This window comes from Seriola dumerili, unplaced genomic scaffold (assembly GCF_002260705.1).
Source record: "Seriola dumerili isolate Sdu_G_001 unplaced genomic scaffold, Sdu_1.0 BDQW01000668.1, whole genome shotgun sequence".
NCBI classification, from domain to species: domain Eukaryota; kingdom Metazoa; phylum Chordata; class Actinopteri; order Carangiformes; family Carangidae; genus Seriola; species Seriola dumerili.
Window position 1 is genome coordinate 1,600,205 of NW_019174923.1, and position 18,325 is coordinate 1,618,529.

The window sequence follows — 18,325 nt, forward strand, 5'->3', positions numbered from 1 at the left end:
TGCAAGGTCATGACAAAACTGTCAGGACATATCCAAGCTATGTGTATACACTAAATGCCAGAACAAATGAGGCAATAGATGGCGTAAGATGGTACTTTTATTACAACACATTTAGAAAACCAACTTGTGTGGGTAGACACCATTAGACAGGCAGAAGGAAGAGCGCAGGTATCCTTTCAGCTGAGGTACTTTCTTGATGAGGGGAAGGAGCTGAGCATCAACAGCTTTCTGGTCCTCCTTCCTCTGCTCTGTCAGCTGGTACTTCTGCAAATGAAGAACATGAAAACTACAGTCAGACAATCTGGAAAACCCCATATTAAGTAGTTAAAATGTGTTAAGTAGTGTACTATGAGAAAATATCCAAGTTGGCCCACCTCTTTCTCTGTATCAAAGATCTCTCCCTCCTGGTGACGGGGCCTCCTCAGCTTCTTCTTCTTGAAGTAAGAATCGTTCAGAGTTTTGGGGATCTTCATGCCAGAGATGTCGATTTTGGTGTTGGTGGCAATGACAAATTTCTGGTGAGCCCTGCGCAGGGGAACTCTGTTCAAAGCAAGAGGGCCTAAAAGTATGCAAGAGCATGAATGTTAGCAAAAGGAGAATTAGGATGCCCAACATTGTACTGTCAGTGCTACTACTTTTAATTATGGATGGTTCTTCTATAATATGCATTCATGTTGATTAATGTTGAGTTACTGAAATTTTAACCACTAAAAACAGACACTTACCAGTGACAAGCAGGAGACCACTTGAGAGCTGCTTCAGGAAAACCACACGCTAAAAAAACAAAACAAGTATTATAGATATGAAGCTACCGCATTGGGGAGTGTTTTGCACACAATGAGCCCAATTACTGCATTAAACACAACATGTTATGTTTAGTGCCAACTTGAACACAAAAAGGATCCTTCAACTATTCAACTCATGTAGTGCGCTCAGAAACAACTAACCATCATATTTGTGCCATATGAATGAGAATTTACAGCCGCAAACCACCTTCATACCAAGCTATTTAGACAGAGGGAAAATACATGTACTTGACACGCACCCCTAATTTTATCGAGAGTGCTCTCTTGCTTGTCAGTTTCATAGCTGAAACATTATTTAGGTCAGCCACTGCTCAAAGTCTGTGTGGGCATACTTGCTTCCATAACCTGCCCATGTAGTGTTTGAGAGTGGGAGGGACAACGTCTGTGGTATCGAGGGTGTGTGATCATACTGATGTTAAACCCACAATGTGTCCTTAGGCATCACTGATTTCTTTTTGGGGCAGTTCTATCAGTCTCCTTATGGAAACAAATGGTGTTAAACAGCACTGCCATGTTGTCAATTTAAAATCTGAGTTCAGGGAAAAAGAAAATAAAAAATAAAAAAAATGATATAGTAAAAACACTAGGCCTATGTCAGTTGGTTAGATATGTTGTAGAAGAAGGTGTCACACAAGAGAAAAGTTGAACGCTATTGTTGGGGTTCCTTTAGCCAAATCCCTCATTTTCGACATTACCCTCCTCCAAGTGCTTCATTGAGATTATAACATATCCGTTATTTTACATGTTTTCAACTGTACACCATTGTCCAAAATCTCTGGGGACTGGTAATCAGTATTGCTGCTATAGTAACTTGCCGCCCACTATGGCAAGCTACCATAAGCAATGAATGACTACTGTCGAGGCAAACTTCTTATACATAAGACATTGCATATTGTATTTCATATCTACTATACTTCCTTATCGATCATATGTTGGTTTTCTAGTAAACAAATCTACATAATAGAAGACCCAAAACACAATGGGAATAAATGCAGGCTCATATTCTGACATCTAAAATTTTGATGGAGAAGAGATTCTATGTTTACATCTGTATCACAGATCATGCCTTTGAAGATTAAAATTACCAATACTTGTGTACGAGTCTGCATCAAGTCATACAGGTTTTGTACAATAAGAAAGTTACAGGAATTATCCTGATTTAGTCATAACCACACAGATTCCTACTCCTTTAACTTCCACAGGCACCTCTATATTTAGAACATTACTTCTACACCCTGTCATACATAGGGCACTGCATATTCACCCGTTAAGTCGTTCCAATCCTCTGAAAGCATTACGTCAATCATTTATGCCAATTCATGAGAACTCTAACATCATTATCAAGCCATGTGCTAGAAATGGTTCTCACCTTTCCACGGTGGCGACCAGTGAGCAGAATGAGGACAGTTCCTGGGGTGATGGTACTGCGCAAGTTCCTCTTGTGCTGGCTGAAGGGCTTCTTTCCATGACTCTTCAGTTTACGGGGAACATCCTCTGTGGGGTAGTAGCGGGGCTACAGTAGGAGCACATAAGAAAATATGTTAACATTTTTTAAATTCTGAGTCTTGGGATGACACAAATGCATGCAAAGTGGGATCTTTTCAGAGTTGACAGCACTGCGTCAGCCGATACGCATGACCGTTATCTAGGGGTGGGCGATATGGCAAAAATATCATATCACGATTTTTTCAAAATAAAATCACGATTTCGATTTTATCACGATCTTAAATTGGAAAAAGAAAAACAGACAATTTAGACCAAAGAACCTTTCTTAACAGATTTTATTTCAAATAGTCGCAGTTTTGCCTGCATGTGCAAACAACATAAAGTTTAAGGTCAACAACAACAACATTCTGGTTCGTCGTGTTACCAACCGACGTGCGAACGGTTTCTGTGCAAACTTTGCAAATTACATTTGCTTGCGCTTGATCAGTTGCGGAAAATCCAAACCAATTCCATATAATGGAGGTGGGATTTTTTTTTAGCGACCAACTCCGTTTGGCTTTCAGCCATTGCTCTCCATCCGCTACCGCTACACACACAAACAAGGAGGCGTGTAGGAAAGTGCGTCACTGCCCGTAATTTGCTATGATTGGTCGGTCAGGTTGACGACGTCAATACGTCTGGTGCGTCGGTGCATCAGCATAGAACTGCAATTTAAAGAATGTGCGCTAGACGATCCCACGATCTCTGCAGTTTGAAAGATCGTCTTCACGTTGTAATCCTTCACGATCTAATATCGTCATATCGCCCACCCCTACCGTTATCAGAATAGATGCAAAATTCAACCCCTTTTCTAGCTTGAAGTTTATTAGGAACGACTAGCTAAATCTAAAGCAGTCTAATACAACAGTCCTACAACTGTTTGAGAGGTGCTGATTCAACTATGATCCTTCTGAAGGATGTAGTTTGTTGTTCATTATATAGGTGCTTGTTATTTGGCCTAATTTATATAAATGGGGTGGACAAAATATAAGAAAATTTTAACATTCAAACCTTAATGACAGAAGGATTTAATGCAGGACTGTTGTTCTAGGCTGAATTAGGTCTTCACTAATTGTACTTATTAAACTAACTAAAGAAATACATTTTCTACCATTTGGTCATTACCAAAGTAGCCTGATAATTAACCTCGAAAGTGCTTGGTGCAGAAAAACTGACTGCGTTGTGTGTGTAGACTTAAGATTTGATTTGTTGCTGCCCAGACTTAAATTTTTGTCCTTTTCTGTCCTGTAAAAAGGCCAAAACACCTACGACTTGTTTTAATAGATGGATCCTCTTAATAATAATTTGTTTATTCCCTCTCAGTCAGGCAACTGTAGACGAGTGGCCTGATTATGCACCAACCCATTATGAATTCTGCTTCTCTTTGCATAATTACATCTAATATTTCAGATGTCATTGTGACCAGTCACATCACTCACCATCTTGCGCAGCTTGACCACGCGAGTGCTTCCGTTCTTGTCTCCTCCAACAGTCTTGACAACAGTGGCCTGGGGCTTCACCTTAATCTTTTTCTCCATCTGAAACAGGAGCAAACACCAAAATAAGACATGAACAACAACTGTGATGTGCATATGGCTTCTTTTAACATGTATTTTGCAGGGTGTCATGGCTCTGCCCTCACCTTGGTCTCAGTGGTCTTGGTCTTCCTCTTGTACATAGCCCGCCGGGCGTACATGGCGGAACGGGAGTAGCGGCCAATGCCCCGGGCCAGAACCGGGTTCCGGCTCCCGTGCTTCTTCTTGGCAGACTTTTTGTCTCCCTCTGCCATCTGACAAAGTAAAACAGATATTGGTACACAAACTGCAGAAATCTCAGAATTTTCTTTAATGTGGATTCTCTTTTAATGATAGAGAGCAAAAACAGTATTCCAGCCTAGGTTGGACAGTGTGTTGTGTTCTGTTAAGTAGTGCCCTGGCTTTGGTACCAACTACTGCATACTAGCATTTTATCAATGAAAACTACACTCTTCCAAGTCAATAGTATTGCTAGTCGAATTATACTTTGTTTGAAAGCAAGAGGAAAAAGCACAACCAGTCTAAAAACTATTAATTAACGTTAATTAGTTGAATGCTAAAGATCACAGCAATCGCCAATGCCTAAGCAGCATGACAAGTAACATTAGCTAGCCGTTAGCAACACTGGAGAGCAGAGTCGCTGTACTAGCGAGCCAGCCACTTGTCTCCTAAAAACGGCAAATTAGTGTTTTAAGGGAAGATTAAGTTTGAGGCAGCGGAACTGTACGTGTAAACGGCAAATACGTGCAAAGAGGAACAACACGTTTCTATTAGCCTACTAGCTAGCGTTATAGACAGCACGGAGGCTAGCCAGTGGCCTAGGATTGCCGATACACCAAACTGTTCATTATTACAGAAACATGACAAATAAATCATAGCAATAACGATGTCTAACGCATCACCTAAGTACACGGATTCGTATTCTCATTTATGGAGGCTGGAATATTTGTTCTATAACACAGATGAAAACAGATTTTATTCTCACAGTAACACGAAGGCAAGGCAGTCTTACCTTTGCTATGAAAAAAAGACCGACATCCGGGCATGTGACGTATATAAGGACGCTGCACCATGACGTAATTACGTCGAGTTTCAAGGGTGTCATGGACCTTGTAGTCCTTCTCCTTTACTTTCCATGTTCATTTGAAATAAAATAACCACTTGTTTTTAACAAATGGCACTCTCCAAAATCCAAAACAGATTTTTTGTTTCTTTTTAGAAAATTGAATAAACAAATTAATTTCTCTAGAATATTATTGTTTTTATCTGGTTATACAAACAATTAATGATTGCATAGAGCTTCTTTGGAAGTATAATATCCACAAACCAAAAACATTAAACAATGTTCATAACTTTCGACTTTTCAGAACTGATGTAAAATATGCTTAAATAATTCTTAAACTATCTCTGTAACAGCAAAGCATAAAAATTTGATCTTGGCATGATACTGAGAAGCACATTTGATATTTTCTGTTGTTTTTTTCATACTGTACCTGCTGTAAGGAATATAACACATTGGCTGCTATGTATTTATTGTGCATGCAGACTTTAGCCTACTCGAAAAAGTATTTTGAAGTTTATGAGGGCTGTTATGGTCCAAAAATGGTTACAAACATTAAGTGCAAAAATATCCAACACCAAATACAATCCATTCAGTAATCCTTTCCCCATGGTTGTGTGTTCTAAAACCATTTTGAGCATACAGTATGTAAAAAAGATCAAACTCCCGCTTACCAGCTAAGATTCTCTGTTGCAGCAGCAGAAAAAAGAACAAAAACAAAGCAAATCATTTCTCATATGGTTAATTCAAAATAATATTAGTAAAGATAAAAACCAAAAATAAGTCCAATTATGTAGGCCTTTTTTTTTTTTTAAAGCTATTTATCTTAATAACAACTACCACTACAACTACAATAAAAACTAATCGTGGTTATCTGTTAATTCCCTACTAAACAAGAAACTAGAATTAAATTATATGGAGTTAAATCAATTTAATATAATTGAAATAATTACCGTAAATATTTTTAATTAAATTCAATTTTGCCTGAAATCATGAATGAAAAATGAAAATGAATTGATTGATTTACATTAAATTTGATTAAGTAAATATATCAAATAAATTCAAATCTAGTTAAATTAATTTAATTATATGGCTATTTTTGGACAGTTTACGTCATGTCTGTCCAGACTCAAATAATATATAGTCAAGACTGAAGGAACAAAAGGTATTCATTGCATCTTATCATAATTAGAATATCAATTTTTGAGATGGCCAAAAATGTGTTTTGTGAACATTTTGCCAAATTTGAAGAAATTCCCTTAAGGCATTCAGGAGAATGGGACGGACAGACAGACATATGGAAACCTAATGCCTTCAGTCACACCTGTTTCTAGTGCAGAGGCATAAAAAAAGCATAGGCTGCTGTCAATGGCTGCTGACGACAACTTCACTTCTTTTTTCAAAATTCAATTTATTGAGATTCTCTGACAAAGAAATACAAAATCAGTCTTTTGCAGGAGCCATCACAGGTCAGACATATTTTCTGATAATACTAATCCCTGATAAAGGCGTGATAGAGAGCATTTTAAGGCAAACATCATATTTCAGAGTTCCTCTAAACCTCACTATAACCCAACAAAAAACTGTACTTTATGAGTTAATAATTTGCTACATGGGTTAATGTGACCAAGGAGCTACCTCTGTATTTCAGGCACACACAGAAACAGACTCTTGCTGTACTCTGGGACAAAGATCAGAAACATGAGTTAGCTCTTTATCTTAACAGGGCTCCCAAGGCAAACCGTGACTGAAACATTTAGTGTGTATTTTTGTTAAATAGGCTGAAATAAGCAAAAAGAGTAAGCAGCAAAAAGTCTTGAATTTTATATGTATGTGGAAAAAAATCTCTTTTTAACACATGTCAACTTAATTCTATTTCATGTGAGTGTGGGACATTCTTCGACAGGAATTCATCTGATACTGGCAGTTTCTTCAGTCAGTAATTCTCGAGAACAATGGCGATACCCTGACCACCACCGATGCAGGCAGAGCCAACAGCATACTTGCCTCCTCGTCGCCTGTCAGAAACAAAGTTCATTACTCAAAGCTGCTCAATTTGCCAACATCTATACTGCGCATGTAATTACTAATGACTAGGTTACCTGAGCTCATGAACCAGGTGAGCAGTGATGCGTGCTCCAGAAGCACCGAGAGGATGTCCTATGGCAATAGCACCACCATTGACGTTGCTTTTCTCTGGGTCCAGTCCGAGGGCCTTAGCGACAGCCAGGTACTGAGAGGCAAAAGCCTCATTCACCTATGCAAAGCAAATGACATCAATAGCATAATATAAAGTAATGTGTAATGTGTTACTTTTGGTACTTTAAGTAAATGTTGCTGGTGTTTTGTCACTTTCACTTGGGTGAAAGATTTGAGTACTTCTTCCATCACTGATAAAACGTATGACATAATCTGAGGTAGAAAGTCACGATATTGGTTTTTCACTGGTAACAAACCTCCACTACATCCATGTCGTTGAGAGTCAGACCGGCTTTTTTAAGAGCTTCTGTGATAGCTGGAACGGGACCTAAGATGATCAGAGGGAGAACAGACATTCTTACTATAAGAGATCATGTCAAATACCACAACAGTTTATTAGCCATCTAATCATTTTCAACTCAAAAGGGTTAAACTGCATCTCCATAACAGTGGTGTCACTCACCAATTCCCATAATGCTCGGGTCACAGCCCGACACATGATAGGCTACAATTCTGGCCAAAGGAGTGAGCTTGTGCTCTTTCAGCGCATCTTCACTTGCGATCACCAATGCAGCGGCACCGTCAGATACACCCTGGAGATCAAGCAGAGAGTAACAGTAGGCTAATCTACATGGTAGAAGTAAGAGTGGTTGCATCATATTTATATTAAATAAATACATTTTAGTCTTCAACTCAAACAGTGGAACCCCTAAATGACATTGCCAGAACTCATAACTCCTTCAAATGCTTGAAAAGACAATACAGATTCTTATCTCATAAAAAAACATGAATGGAAGTCATTTTATTTTCAAACTGGTTAACTATTTTTAGATTCTGTGTAATGCCTCTTCCTTCTGGTTAAACAAAAAATGACAAGATTGATGAGGAAGCTAAATGTATCACTGACAATTTTTCATTAACCAAGAAAATCAGCCTTGCCTTGAGGTTTCCTAAGCACAAGAGTGATCAGAATTATCTCATCCCATCTAGCTTTTCAGGTTGAAGCAACTGAACATTTTGAAGATAATGTCTGAAGTCAAACAGAGAACTTGTTTGATCTTCCACTCGGATGATGAAAGATAAAGTGATCACCTCGGATCCTTAAGAGGGGACAAAACCTCAGGCTTGAACTCACCGAAGCATTGGCAGCAGTAACAGTCCCTCCCTTCTTGAAGACAGGCGGCAGTTTGGCCATCTGTTCTAGTGTGGTCTGAGGCCGAGGGTGTTCATCCTGAGCCATGGACACCTTGCCTTTCCTAGCTTTCACATCAATGGGAGCAATTTCTGCTGTGTAGTGACCACCCTCATGAGCTGGAAATGGAACAAAAGTTACGATCTAACTACTAAGAATGGACTTGCCTTAACCAGAAACTTCTTGACTGCAAAAATACCGGCCTTTCTTCTTAAAAGCAATATATTCTAGTGTTACTATGTATAAGGTGAACAGACCGTGTAAAGAAAAGAAAAGGATGAATCCCGTCTTACCAGCCTTCCACCTTTGTTGCGTCTGGAATGCATAGTTGTCACAGTCTTCTCGTGTGATCTGGTATTTCTCTGCCAGGTTTTCTGCCGTGATGCCCATCGGGATTTTGATGTGCAGGTCAGTCAGACCTGCCCACAAAGTGTCCTCTAGCTATCAGGCCGAAGAGGAAAGGTTTTAAAGCTTCTGCAGTTTAATAACAAGCTGTTTTTTGTGGCCATCAGAGAAAGTCAATGAAAAGCCAACCTTGAGATCGACTCCAAACTTTGTACCAAATCGGATGTTGCGAACAGCGTACGGGGCCTGGCTCATACTCTCTGAGCCTCCACACAGGACCACCTCTGACTCCTTCAGGCAAATCTCCTACAAACACACAAAGCAACCGTTTTTATTTTTTATTTTGGAGCAACAAGAGCAATCCTAAGACACAGTATGTTCAATTGATATATATGTGAAATATTGTAGGTTTACAAATATATAGATCTTGCTCTTGGTGATATATCACCAGTCTTTTACACATAGACACTAAGTGGCCACTTTATTAGGTTTAACTCTACAATCTAATGCATTTCAATACAACAGCACTGACTGCCATCTTTAACCTCATAATGTTCAGTTTTTAGTGACATTGTCAGACATTTGTAAATTCAATTATATATATTTTTTTTAGGTTAAAGTTAAAAGTGGTGGACTAGATTATATCAAGAGGTGTTTGTATTTTTTTGTCTTTCAAATTATAAATATGGAGGACAAGAAATTAGAAACATGAGAGGGACAGAATGTTAGAAACACCTCTAAATATAATGCAGTCCAGTTCAACACCATCATTAACTACGTATAATTCAACACTTACCACTTCTATGACAGTGTCAACAAAAACTAAACATCATAGGCAACATAAAATCCGACTTTAGGGCAGAACAGTTGTATTGGATTGCATTCAATTGTACAGGTGGGCACTGAGTGTACAATAATATGGTTTATTGTACATTTGTATTCCTGCCAGAATGTTTTTTGTTCTTGGTGACGTGCTTACATGAGCACCACTGATGACGGCCTGGAAACCAGATCCACACAGTCTGTTCACAGTGAGAGCAGGCACTGGGATAGGAACACCACACCTCAGACCCACATGACGAGCAATGTAGGGGGCATCGGCTGAGCTCTGAAATTAGGGGGGGGGGGGGAGTACACAAAGAAGTAGTAGTAGTAACACAGGTATTTTCATTTGATAGCACTTGTGATCTGTTAAATGTGACAGCTGATATGTTGGATTTTAGTTACCTGCATGACATTTCCCATGATGACACTGTTTACGAGCTCTGGTGCCACGCCCCCTGCGGCGAGGGCAGCTTTGGCTGCATGCTCAGCCAAGTCTGTTGCACTGTGATCCTTCAACACGCCACCATATGTACCGAATGGAGTGCGCTTGGCAGCTACAATAAATACACCTGCAGAGAAAAGGAGCAGTTTAGTACAACGACAAGTTCACAACACCCACCATTAAACCACAGCCAGATCACAATCTAAGGATTCACACACACACACACACACACACACACACACTTACTAACTATATTTATGTTTTGGGTAATTGTTCCATTTTATCCATTCAATTTCTCATTTAAATAACACCTGCTGTTGTAACTACCTACTTTTCAAAGTTTGTTTTTAAATTCAAATTATATGATCTTACTTATTATATGTGCAAGGACCCAAACCCACTCTTGACCATCCACAGCTGCTTTAAACTTTTAGGGAGTGCTACTGCCCAACTGCTACAAAGGTAAAGCACTTATGATAAATACGCTATAATCACAAAATAGAAAAGCACAGCTTGAATGTATATTGCTGAAACAGTTCATACAGTGGGACTTTTGTTTGTTTGTTTGTTTTTTTGTTTCGTGATAAGGAAACAGTCTTTATGTAAGAGTCCACATGGTTACAAAGGTATTTAAAGCATTGTTTCACCTTTTCTCGTGCGTTTGTATAGAAAGTCTCAAGTCCATCTTGTCACCTTTCACCTATATTCACGTCATCTTCAGCAAAGTATAACAATCTCCTCACACTGACATTTGAATAAAATCGACTTTACAGCGAAGGCATTCATTTAAGTCACTAATAATAATACATTGATAAAGACATGTGAAACGTGTAGCTCCAACATTAACACTTTTCAAAGTCCAGCATGCACCATTCCTGCTTTTTTGGCGTCTTGCTGAGATGAAGCGTGTGTGTGTTTGTGTGTTTACCTCTGAGGAGTGCCATGATGCTTATTCAACGACCCACCGCTGTCGGGATCAAACCTTCCCACTGATATCTTTGTTTTGGCACTCTGAATCAATCCGAGGTGAACATAAGAACCGGACACAGCTGCGACCTTTCCCCTGAATACTGCCGTCGCTAGCTGTTCACTCGTCCAGTGAGATTCGCCAGAAAATGTTAAACATAGATTCAAGCTAAAAGGTTAGAAATAATTAGTATTTTCGCATAGTTTTTATTATTGCCTGTTTTCTTATCAATTAAATCAATTAAATAACCTGTATTTAACAATTATTTATTTTTCTGCGGAAACAAAATATTCGAAAGTGCGCCTGTTAAATTGTGAGAGAGCCTGATCAAAACGTCATCATCCTGCGCGACTCAAGCAAGGGGACAAGCCAAGTGATGTGTAGCTACATGTGAGCGTTTCTGTCACTTTATTGTGAGTTTAAAGTGAAACAGCACACCGTGGAAACATGTCTGGGGCTTTATCGCGTTGTCTCTGCAGGGTTTTGGCCCGACAGACCGTCCCGTCAAGGTACGCTTCTCTAGTTTAAAGTGAAATCACAAGGTGTTAGCTACCTGGAGCTAACGTAGCTAAGGTTATTCAGTAAAGAAATCAGCTCTGTGGTTGACAAATACACAAGTCCTTTGTTGTGTGTTGTTTTGCAGCTTCCTTTCGGGAGAACATCAACATGCTGTCACCGTGAGTCCTTGGTTTGCCCCTGTGATGACACTGAAGACGTCTGCTCCACTGAGGTAAGATCAAGGCTGAATTACATTTGTTTGCCTGCAAATCGCAGTTTTTGTTGATTTCATGAAGCGAGAGGAAGGAAAAACAACCTGTGCAGCAAACAGACATTAAAATGAGTCTATCTTAAAATGTTTATGCACTGTGAATATTTTTTTTATGAACTTGCAAAACAGAAAAAACAATTGTGGTATGTGAAAAAAGTTTGTGTTCCCTACTAAGTTAGTATTCAGTAACCATCAGGCCTGTTATGTCTATTTCTGCAGGGGTTGTATTTACTTCTTTTCACTTCAAAAACATACAATTTGTGCAAACTTGCATACAACTGCAAGCTCCCTAGGGGCTTTAAAGCCCCAGGTACACGTTAATTGTTTTTGGTAATTTGATTAACTGCAAATTTGTTGGTGAATATAAACCACTAAAACAGTGGATCTCTGTGTGGACTTGAAACTTGGAGGTGGCAAGGTGCAGTTCATGATGCACAGAGTGCCGGAGGTTGGGGTGGAGGGTCAGGAGGACCCCAACAACAAATATTATGATGATGGATATAATGGTTTTTAGCCCAGATTGTATAATTGATGTGTTTTCTTCTGTGTCCAACTTTGCTTCACATGCAATTTAGTTCCAAGTCAACTCTGGAAACTCAGTTTAGAGAACAAAGTAATCAAATGCTAATTTTTAAATCATTACCCCACCAAAACCCCAATGACTTGTACCATGTCACATTATCAATATATATATATATATATATATATATATATATATATAGGTATATGATATTGAATATGCTCACATAGAACTGTGCCTTGTGCTTTAAAAGAGCGGAGCCCAAAAAGAAGAAGAAAGTGGACCCAAGAAGGGAGCAGGTAATGAAAGACCGGCTGAGAAAAAAGCTGAGGAAGCTCCAGAAGGTTCCACCTGAATATATCCCAATAGAGGACTTCGTCACTCCCGTCAGCTGCATGGATGAAACAAGGTACACCTCATTTCGCTGTTGTTGTTGTTGTTGTTTAACTAGTTAAATTTGTAATGTGTTGTAATTTGTTAGATCTGTTTGAGGTTTTGTTAACCTCTCTGTAGTGCTCGGTGTGGCAACAGTACATACATTAAAGTATCAAATAAGGCAACAAAATGTCTGAAAATACCAAAAACCAACTATTAAATCTATTGAAAACGCATCAACGAACAACATAGTTGCAATGGGTGCTATTTTGTTTTGGTTTGTTAATGGAATTCTTTGACAGTAGGGAAAATATATGTTAACACCAGACACATCTTATTTATTTGTTACATTTGGACTGAAACAACCAGCTATAAGCAAGATGAAGGAAAAGAAAAGTATGTTCTCACTCTTGTTGTAGCTTTGTCCAGAAGCAGTGTCAAACTCCTATTGCACAAGGGAGAGCAGATGAATTGATCGAAGGTTACTTTTTTCCTCTCTCTCTCTCTCTCTCTCTCTCTCTCTCTCTCTCTCTATGCCCACTGGATCCATGGTCAACACTGTCATAGACAGTACACAACTAGAAATCCAAACTCAGCGACCAGAGACTAGGACATGCTTTTATGTATCATTTGTGTTGCTTTGACTCACTGTGCGGTCGTTCTTTTCTTCCTTGCTCTGAAGGGCTGTAAATTTGTGTTTATTATTCTCTTACAAAGGCAGCGCTCCAGACCAAGGCTGTCATTTGATGAAAGTGACGGTCGAGCCCTGCTGCTGAAGGAGTGGAGTCTATACAAACAGGTCACCACTTAGCTATCACATCGCCATCACAAAAGCTTTTATAGAAAATGCTGCTTCTAACCTCTGCTCTCCATCATGCAGTTAGTGGGCTACATTTTCTGTGCTCATCTGCCTTTGTTCTTGCAGAAGCAGCACATGGATGAAATGAAGGCTGTTGAAGTTGCTCTGGAAGCACAGAGGGAGGCTCTGGATGAGCTAAAGTTGGAGTCTGAGGAGCTGTACCAGGCAGCGCTGAAGCCAGACCCTCTTCTGTTTCCCTTCAGTCATGAAGGTCCTGCCTACACACCGCCAAATAGCACGTATGAAGCTCCTGATGGGAAGTACAACGACATCACTAAAGTCTATACACAGTGATGGACAGGGAACAGCTGTCGGTGCAGTCTGTGTGTATTGTTTTTTATTTAGTGTGTCCTTGTTTGTAAATGATTTAATAAGCCAAGATGCAGCATTTTAACAATATACAGGTGTAGGTATGAGGGACACCTTGCATGTCTTCTTGAATTGTCATGAAGAGTATAAGGCTTTTAGATACATCAGTTCTCTCATTTTTGCATCAAATGCAACAACATTCATGGAAATGAGGCATCTAGTTGTTTTTTTTTCACTTTCACACCTCTATAAAACAATGAAAGAAAACTGAATAAAACATTGTGATTATTTTTTTTTTTATGCAATTTGTTCAGAATTCAAACAGTGCTGTTATGGTTGGTGTGAACAAAAGCTGTGCACAACATCTACATTTTTTATTTAACCCAGATCAAAACAATGTACAGACAATCCCTCATTACTTAAATGGATATCTTGAAAATATATCCACTGCGAAATTTGATGCAATGTTGCCCTTTCCTTGAAAAGAAACACGTGATTAATGTTAAACTTGTTTACAGTGAGTAAGTGCAGTCAGCCTCTCTGCTTCAGTTTCACAGGCTTTATTATCATTAGTAGTCATTATTTATGACTGTCTTTAATTCACTGTATTCATTCATAGTTGCTGTCATCCTCATCATTGACCACTAGATGCTGCCACCTCTGTTTATACCGTACATGTCTTGTTTTCATAGAGCATCTCTCTGAACACAACCTGAGATGGCAGTGAGTGATGACCAGTCCCTCCAGCAGGTAGATCTGAAGGATTTTATGTCCATGAAGTGAAATACAGTATATTATGAATGTTCATTTCACTTTGGTTTGGCTGTCATGGAGCACAAACAGCAGATTAATAATAGTGACAGTTCAGGAGTCCTGAGGCTTCTCCTGGTTCAGGGGCATGTGCCAGTCTCTGGGAGGGTCTTGTCTCAGTTTCCATACAGGGGTGAACTTTCTCTGCTCTGCCAATCTGTTCCTTTCACTCCTCTGCAATGCTTCCTGCAATATATAAATATAGAAAAAAAATGTGATGGTTTCCTTATAAGTTGTCTTGTGCAGGCATGAGAAGCTTCAAGTGTTGCAAAGAGTGATCAGATTTGGTGAAAGAAAAAAGGTACTGTATCCAAGCTGATCTTCAAAATGTTGATTTAATTATTTCAAGGCAACTTGTTGCTATCAATAACATCACAATGAATTCTAAAAGTAAAAATCTGTGGAATAAAGTGAGAAAGTGTTTGTAGCTTGTAATGCCTATTTGACACTAGGTGTGTATGAACAGTTTGTTCATTTGGACTGCCAATGGGAATAGACCATGATAAACAAGCTGAGGTACAACTTATGCCCGGGCCCTTCTGAGTGGTATCAGAATAGAAAATGCTACCTCCAAAAGCTCAAACATTGGATGAGGATGGCAATAATCAACATGGAAAATGTTTGAAAATTAACATTTCTAACAGTTGATCGCTTTACAAATAAAACCAGACTGATACAGCAGATGGAATAGACAGTTGTATTTTCAAAACTGGTTTAGGTTAAGAACTACACCAATTTACTTACAGCAATAGTAAGAAAAGCGACTATAGACTAGAGATCAACAACCAATAACTAATTTCTCACTGGAAAACATAACACCAGAAAGAACCAACATTTTGACATGTTTTCAATATCAAACTGTTCTAAAACTCTTTTATGGATCTATTTACTATATTTGATTGTCAGTATGTGTAAAAAAAAAAAAAAAAAAAATTTCAGGTCTCGAAACAATACAATCTCAGCTCTACAGTACCTTTGACTCGGTGCCTCTGTGTTTCTCCCACTCTCTGCAGTTGTGGTAGTCCTCTTTCCACTGCTGACAGGAAGGGGATGTACCATAAGTGTAGTAGTGGTGAAAACGATTCCTCAAGCTTTTGCAGTGTTTGAATTCGCTCCAATAGTCATCACATCCCCGGGGTGGCTGTATGAAGAGACAAAGGCAGAAATTACCACTAATCTAGTTTGGACAAATTATGTCTTGAACCCCCTCTGTTTTGTTATCTTTGTATTTGTGCTGAACGGCTGCACCATTTCCACTTCGCCACAGTTTAAAGAAATATTCAACATCAGCCTGGAGTGTGTTTTTTGCTTCATAGGGGTTGAAATTCCAGCCCAATTTGAAACTGTATCTTGATTGACTAAGAAGTGGCAATAAATAGAAGAAAACACAGGTGTCTGGAGGGGTTGAACTGAACATCAGTTTGCGCAGTGGCTGTTCTGGCGTTACAATAATCTATTTTTACCTATAGTTTTTTAATTTGACAAGCAAAGTTCAGTTTCAAAGCAAATCATAAAGCAGGTAAATCACTGAAGGTTTCTCTTGAAACCACCTAGTTTGCCTGACATTGCTTATCGATAGCTAGCTAAGGTTACTTTGGCAATTTAGCAAGATAGCTAATCACCTTCCTAACTGGTTGAGATTTGGCACTCTTCACACTTTATCATGACTATCAAGAACAACTCAGAAAAAAAGAAATCGGAACATTTTGCCGAGAACATTATTCGCAACATAGATACTGCTTTTGATAGATTACCCTCCATGAAATTTTTCCGGACTGGTCCATTGCTAGCATTAGCAGTGCAGGCTTGAACAGGAATACTTCCGGTTCGATTTCTTTTCACAACAAAAGCACTAACACGCCGTTCGACAACTCTTACTTTGAAACTCACCTATACAAAGGGCCCGTGCATGAATCATAATCCTTCTGCAGGTTCTCACGTTATATAATGAAAAATGCCAGGTTAGGGGGTACTGCCTAATTCCGTTGTCCTACTTGTGCTAAATACAAATGTATGTTAACGTTTGTGAGCTCGTTCTTCAGAAGCCGATGCTGCCTAAACGCTGTTCACGCTTTGCGTGTGTTATTGTCCCACTGAATGTAGACGTGCAATTCAATTCATCGTACCAAAGCGACAGTTTGTTCCATTACCAACGTGTACAATAAAAATTAACAAGCGAGTCAAGAGCCGGAAAGATAAACAGATCGTCTTCAAAGTAAATTTTCTCAAGTCATATTTTTTTGTTAAGTAGTACATCTAATCTTCTTGGTTTGTTCTCACATATATATTTAAAGTGAGAATGTATTGATGTACAGATTTTCGATTAAGAATTGTTCATAGTTGGTGTTTGTTCAAGATAATATGGTAGAATTTGACCCGTATGTGCACTTTTATTTGTAGAAATATAACCACTCACACCTGACTGACTGCAAGCAAAAGATGAAATACTTTGAAATGGAACCTGTTGACTGCTTCTCCTGCTTTGCTAATTTCATCCAGTCAAGTCCAGTGTAATCCTAGAACACGTGTAGAAAATTAAGTTGCATCGCGAGACAACTGTGAGGACAGCGCAAGCATCTTCGTAAATTGCCCCCCACAACGCTGGGTCAGACACCTGGTTAATCCACTGTGAGCTGCTGCTGCTGCTGCTGCTTCAGGTTGTGGTGCGTTGCTAACGTTAGCCTCCTCCTGTCCCGGGTTAGCTTGCAGGTCATCTTCCACAACTTCATCAACCTGATTCTCCCGGCTCCGTGTGACAAAGAACGTGTGAATAAATGGGACACTTCTTAATAAAGACACGTCCTTCTCCTCTTTTTCGCTTGTGTTTAAAACAACCACTTCTATTTCTTTAATTCATTTTGAACTAGCCTACTACTACCGCGGTCCGGTCGGTTCAGCGCTCGGTCATTTGAAGACAGTGGCATAGGGGCCGGGCGGGTTGTTACCATGGTTTCCACTTCGGAAGGGAGCGACTCAGAAGGCTGGGGCTGACATATGTTATCAGCATTGACGAGCCGAGTCCGTAGAACACCAAATTTGTGGACTTTTGACAAACTTTTCCGTTGGTGACATTCACACTAGTCTTAATGGTGTGGCACTCAGCATATGAGAGATGACGCCATGGCGGCCCACCGGTGCGCCCCCCCCCCCCGGCACAAGCCATTGCACCCAGCAAGCAGAGCTAGCTACCCAGCGGCCCCGCCAGCGGCCCCCCCCCCCCGCATTACCATCAGTTTGTGTTGTTAATTTTCTATAAAATAATGGAGTAATCTGTGGTACTTCAAGTAAACACATGGTGAAGACTTTTTATTATTTTTTTTGCAAAATCAACAGGTGGTGCAAAGCCAAACGAAGGGCAGCTACAACAAATTATCATTGTAATCTCCAAAATAATACTGGTTGTCACCCTGCCATATCATTTCCTGTTATAGACTAACCTCGGCCCCCCATCTCAGAAAGGAAAGTTTGATTGGCCCCCACTGAAAAAAGTTTGGGGACCGCTGGTGTGGCACCTTCAGCATATGAGAGATGACCCATGGCGGCCCTTCGGAAGGGAGCGACTCAGAAGGTCTGGGCTGACATATGTTACTCAGCATGATGAGCCGAGTCCGTAAGACACCCAATTTGTGGACTTTTGACAAATTTTTCGTCGCAGCAAGCGGGCCTCCGGAGACGTTTAACGAGCCATCCCTTCCGAAGGGAACGACTTAGAAGCCTGAGGCTGACATATGTTACTCAGCGTGACGAGCCGAGTCCGTAGACACAAATTTGTGGACTTTCGAGAGATTTTTTGGAAATTATTAAAACACAGAATTTAACCGTTCCCC

General features: G+C 39.7%; 4 protein-coding genes across 4 annotated transcripts; 1 reads left to right on the top strand and 3 right to left on the bottom strand.

The window, feature by feature from the left end:
• Window positions 1-79: 79 nt before the first annotated feature.
• Window positions 80-4,080, bottom strand: rpl6 (ribosomal protein L6). The gene is made up of 6 exons (XM_022765163.1): window positions 3,934-4,080; window positions 3,731-3,829; window positions 2,176-2,319; window positions 726-774; window positions 375-559; window positions 80-264 (listed from the first exon to the last, which is right to left on the bottom strand). Exons 1-6 carry the CDS (start codon window positions 4,078-4,080, stop codon window positions 112-114), a joined length of 777 nt encoding a protein of 258 aa, XP_022620884.1. The 3' UTR covers window positions 80-111.
• Window positions 4,081-6,278: 2,198 nt separating this feature from the next.
• On the bottom strand, window positions 6,279-10,972 carry acaa2 (acetyl-CoA acyltransferase 2). Its single transcript, XM_022765212.1, has 10 exons — window positions 10,818-10,972; window positions 9,850-10,016; window positions 9,602-9,730; window positions 8,812-8,928; window positions 8,571-8,718; window positions 8,221-8,396; window positions 7,549-7,678; window positions 7,343-7,413; window positions 6,989-7,143; window positions 6,279-6,904 (listed from the first exon to the last, which is right to left on the bottom strand). The coding sequence occupies exons 1-10, from the start codon at window positions 10,831-10,833 to the stop codon at window positions 6,823-6,825; spliced, it is 1,191 nt and encodes a 396-aa protein (XP_022620933.1). The 5' UTR covers window positions 10,834-10,972; the 3' UTR covers window positions 6,279-6,822.
• Window positions 10,973-11,207: 235 nt separating this feature from the next.
• mrpl40 (mitochondrial ribosomal protein L40) lies at window positions 11,208-13,976 on the top strand. Its single transcript, XM_022765214.1, has 5 exons — window positions 11,208-11,365; window positions 11,500-11,586; window positions 12,399-12,554; window positions 13,238-13,319; window positions 13,446-13,976. The coding sequence occupies exons 1-5, from the start codon at window positions 11,304-11,306 to the stop codon at window positions 13,671-13,673; spliced, it is 615 nt and encodes a 204-aa protein (XP_022620935.1). The 5' UTR covers window positions 11,208-11,303; the 3' UTR covers window positions 13,674-13,976.
• A 92-nt stretch (window positions 13,977-14,068) lies between these two features.
• Window positions 14,069-16,322, bottom strand: cunh22orf39 (chromosome unknown C22orf39 homolog). The gene is made up of 3 exons (XM_022765215.1): window positions 16,253-16,322; window positions 15,472-15,639; window positions 14,069-14,684 (listed from the first exon to the last, which is right to left on the bottom strand). Exons 1-3 carry the CDS (start codon window positions 16,289-16,291, stop codon window positions 14,553-14,555), a joined length of 339 nt encoding a protein of 112 aa, XP_022620936.1. The 5' UTR covers window positions 16,292-16,322; the 3' UTR covers window positions 14,069-14,552.
• Between the last annotated feature and the right edge of the window lie 2,003 nt (window positions 16,323-18,325).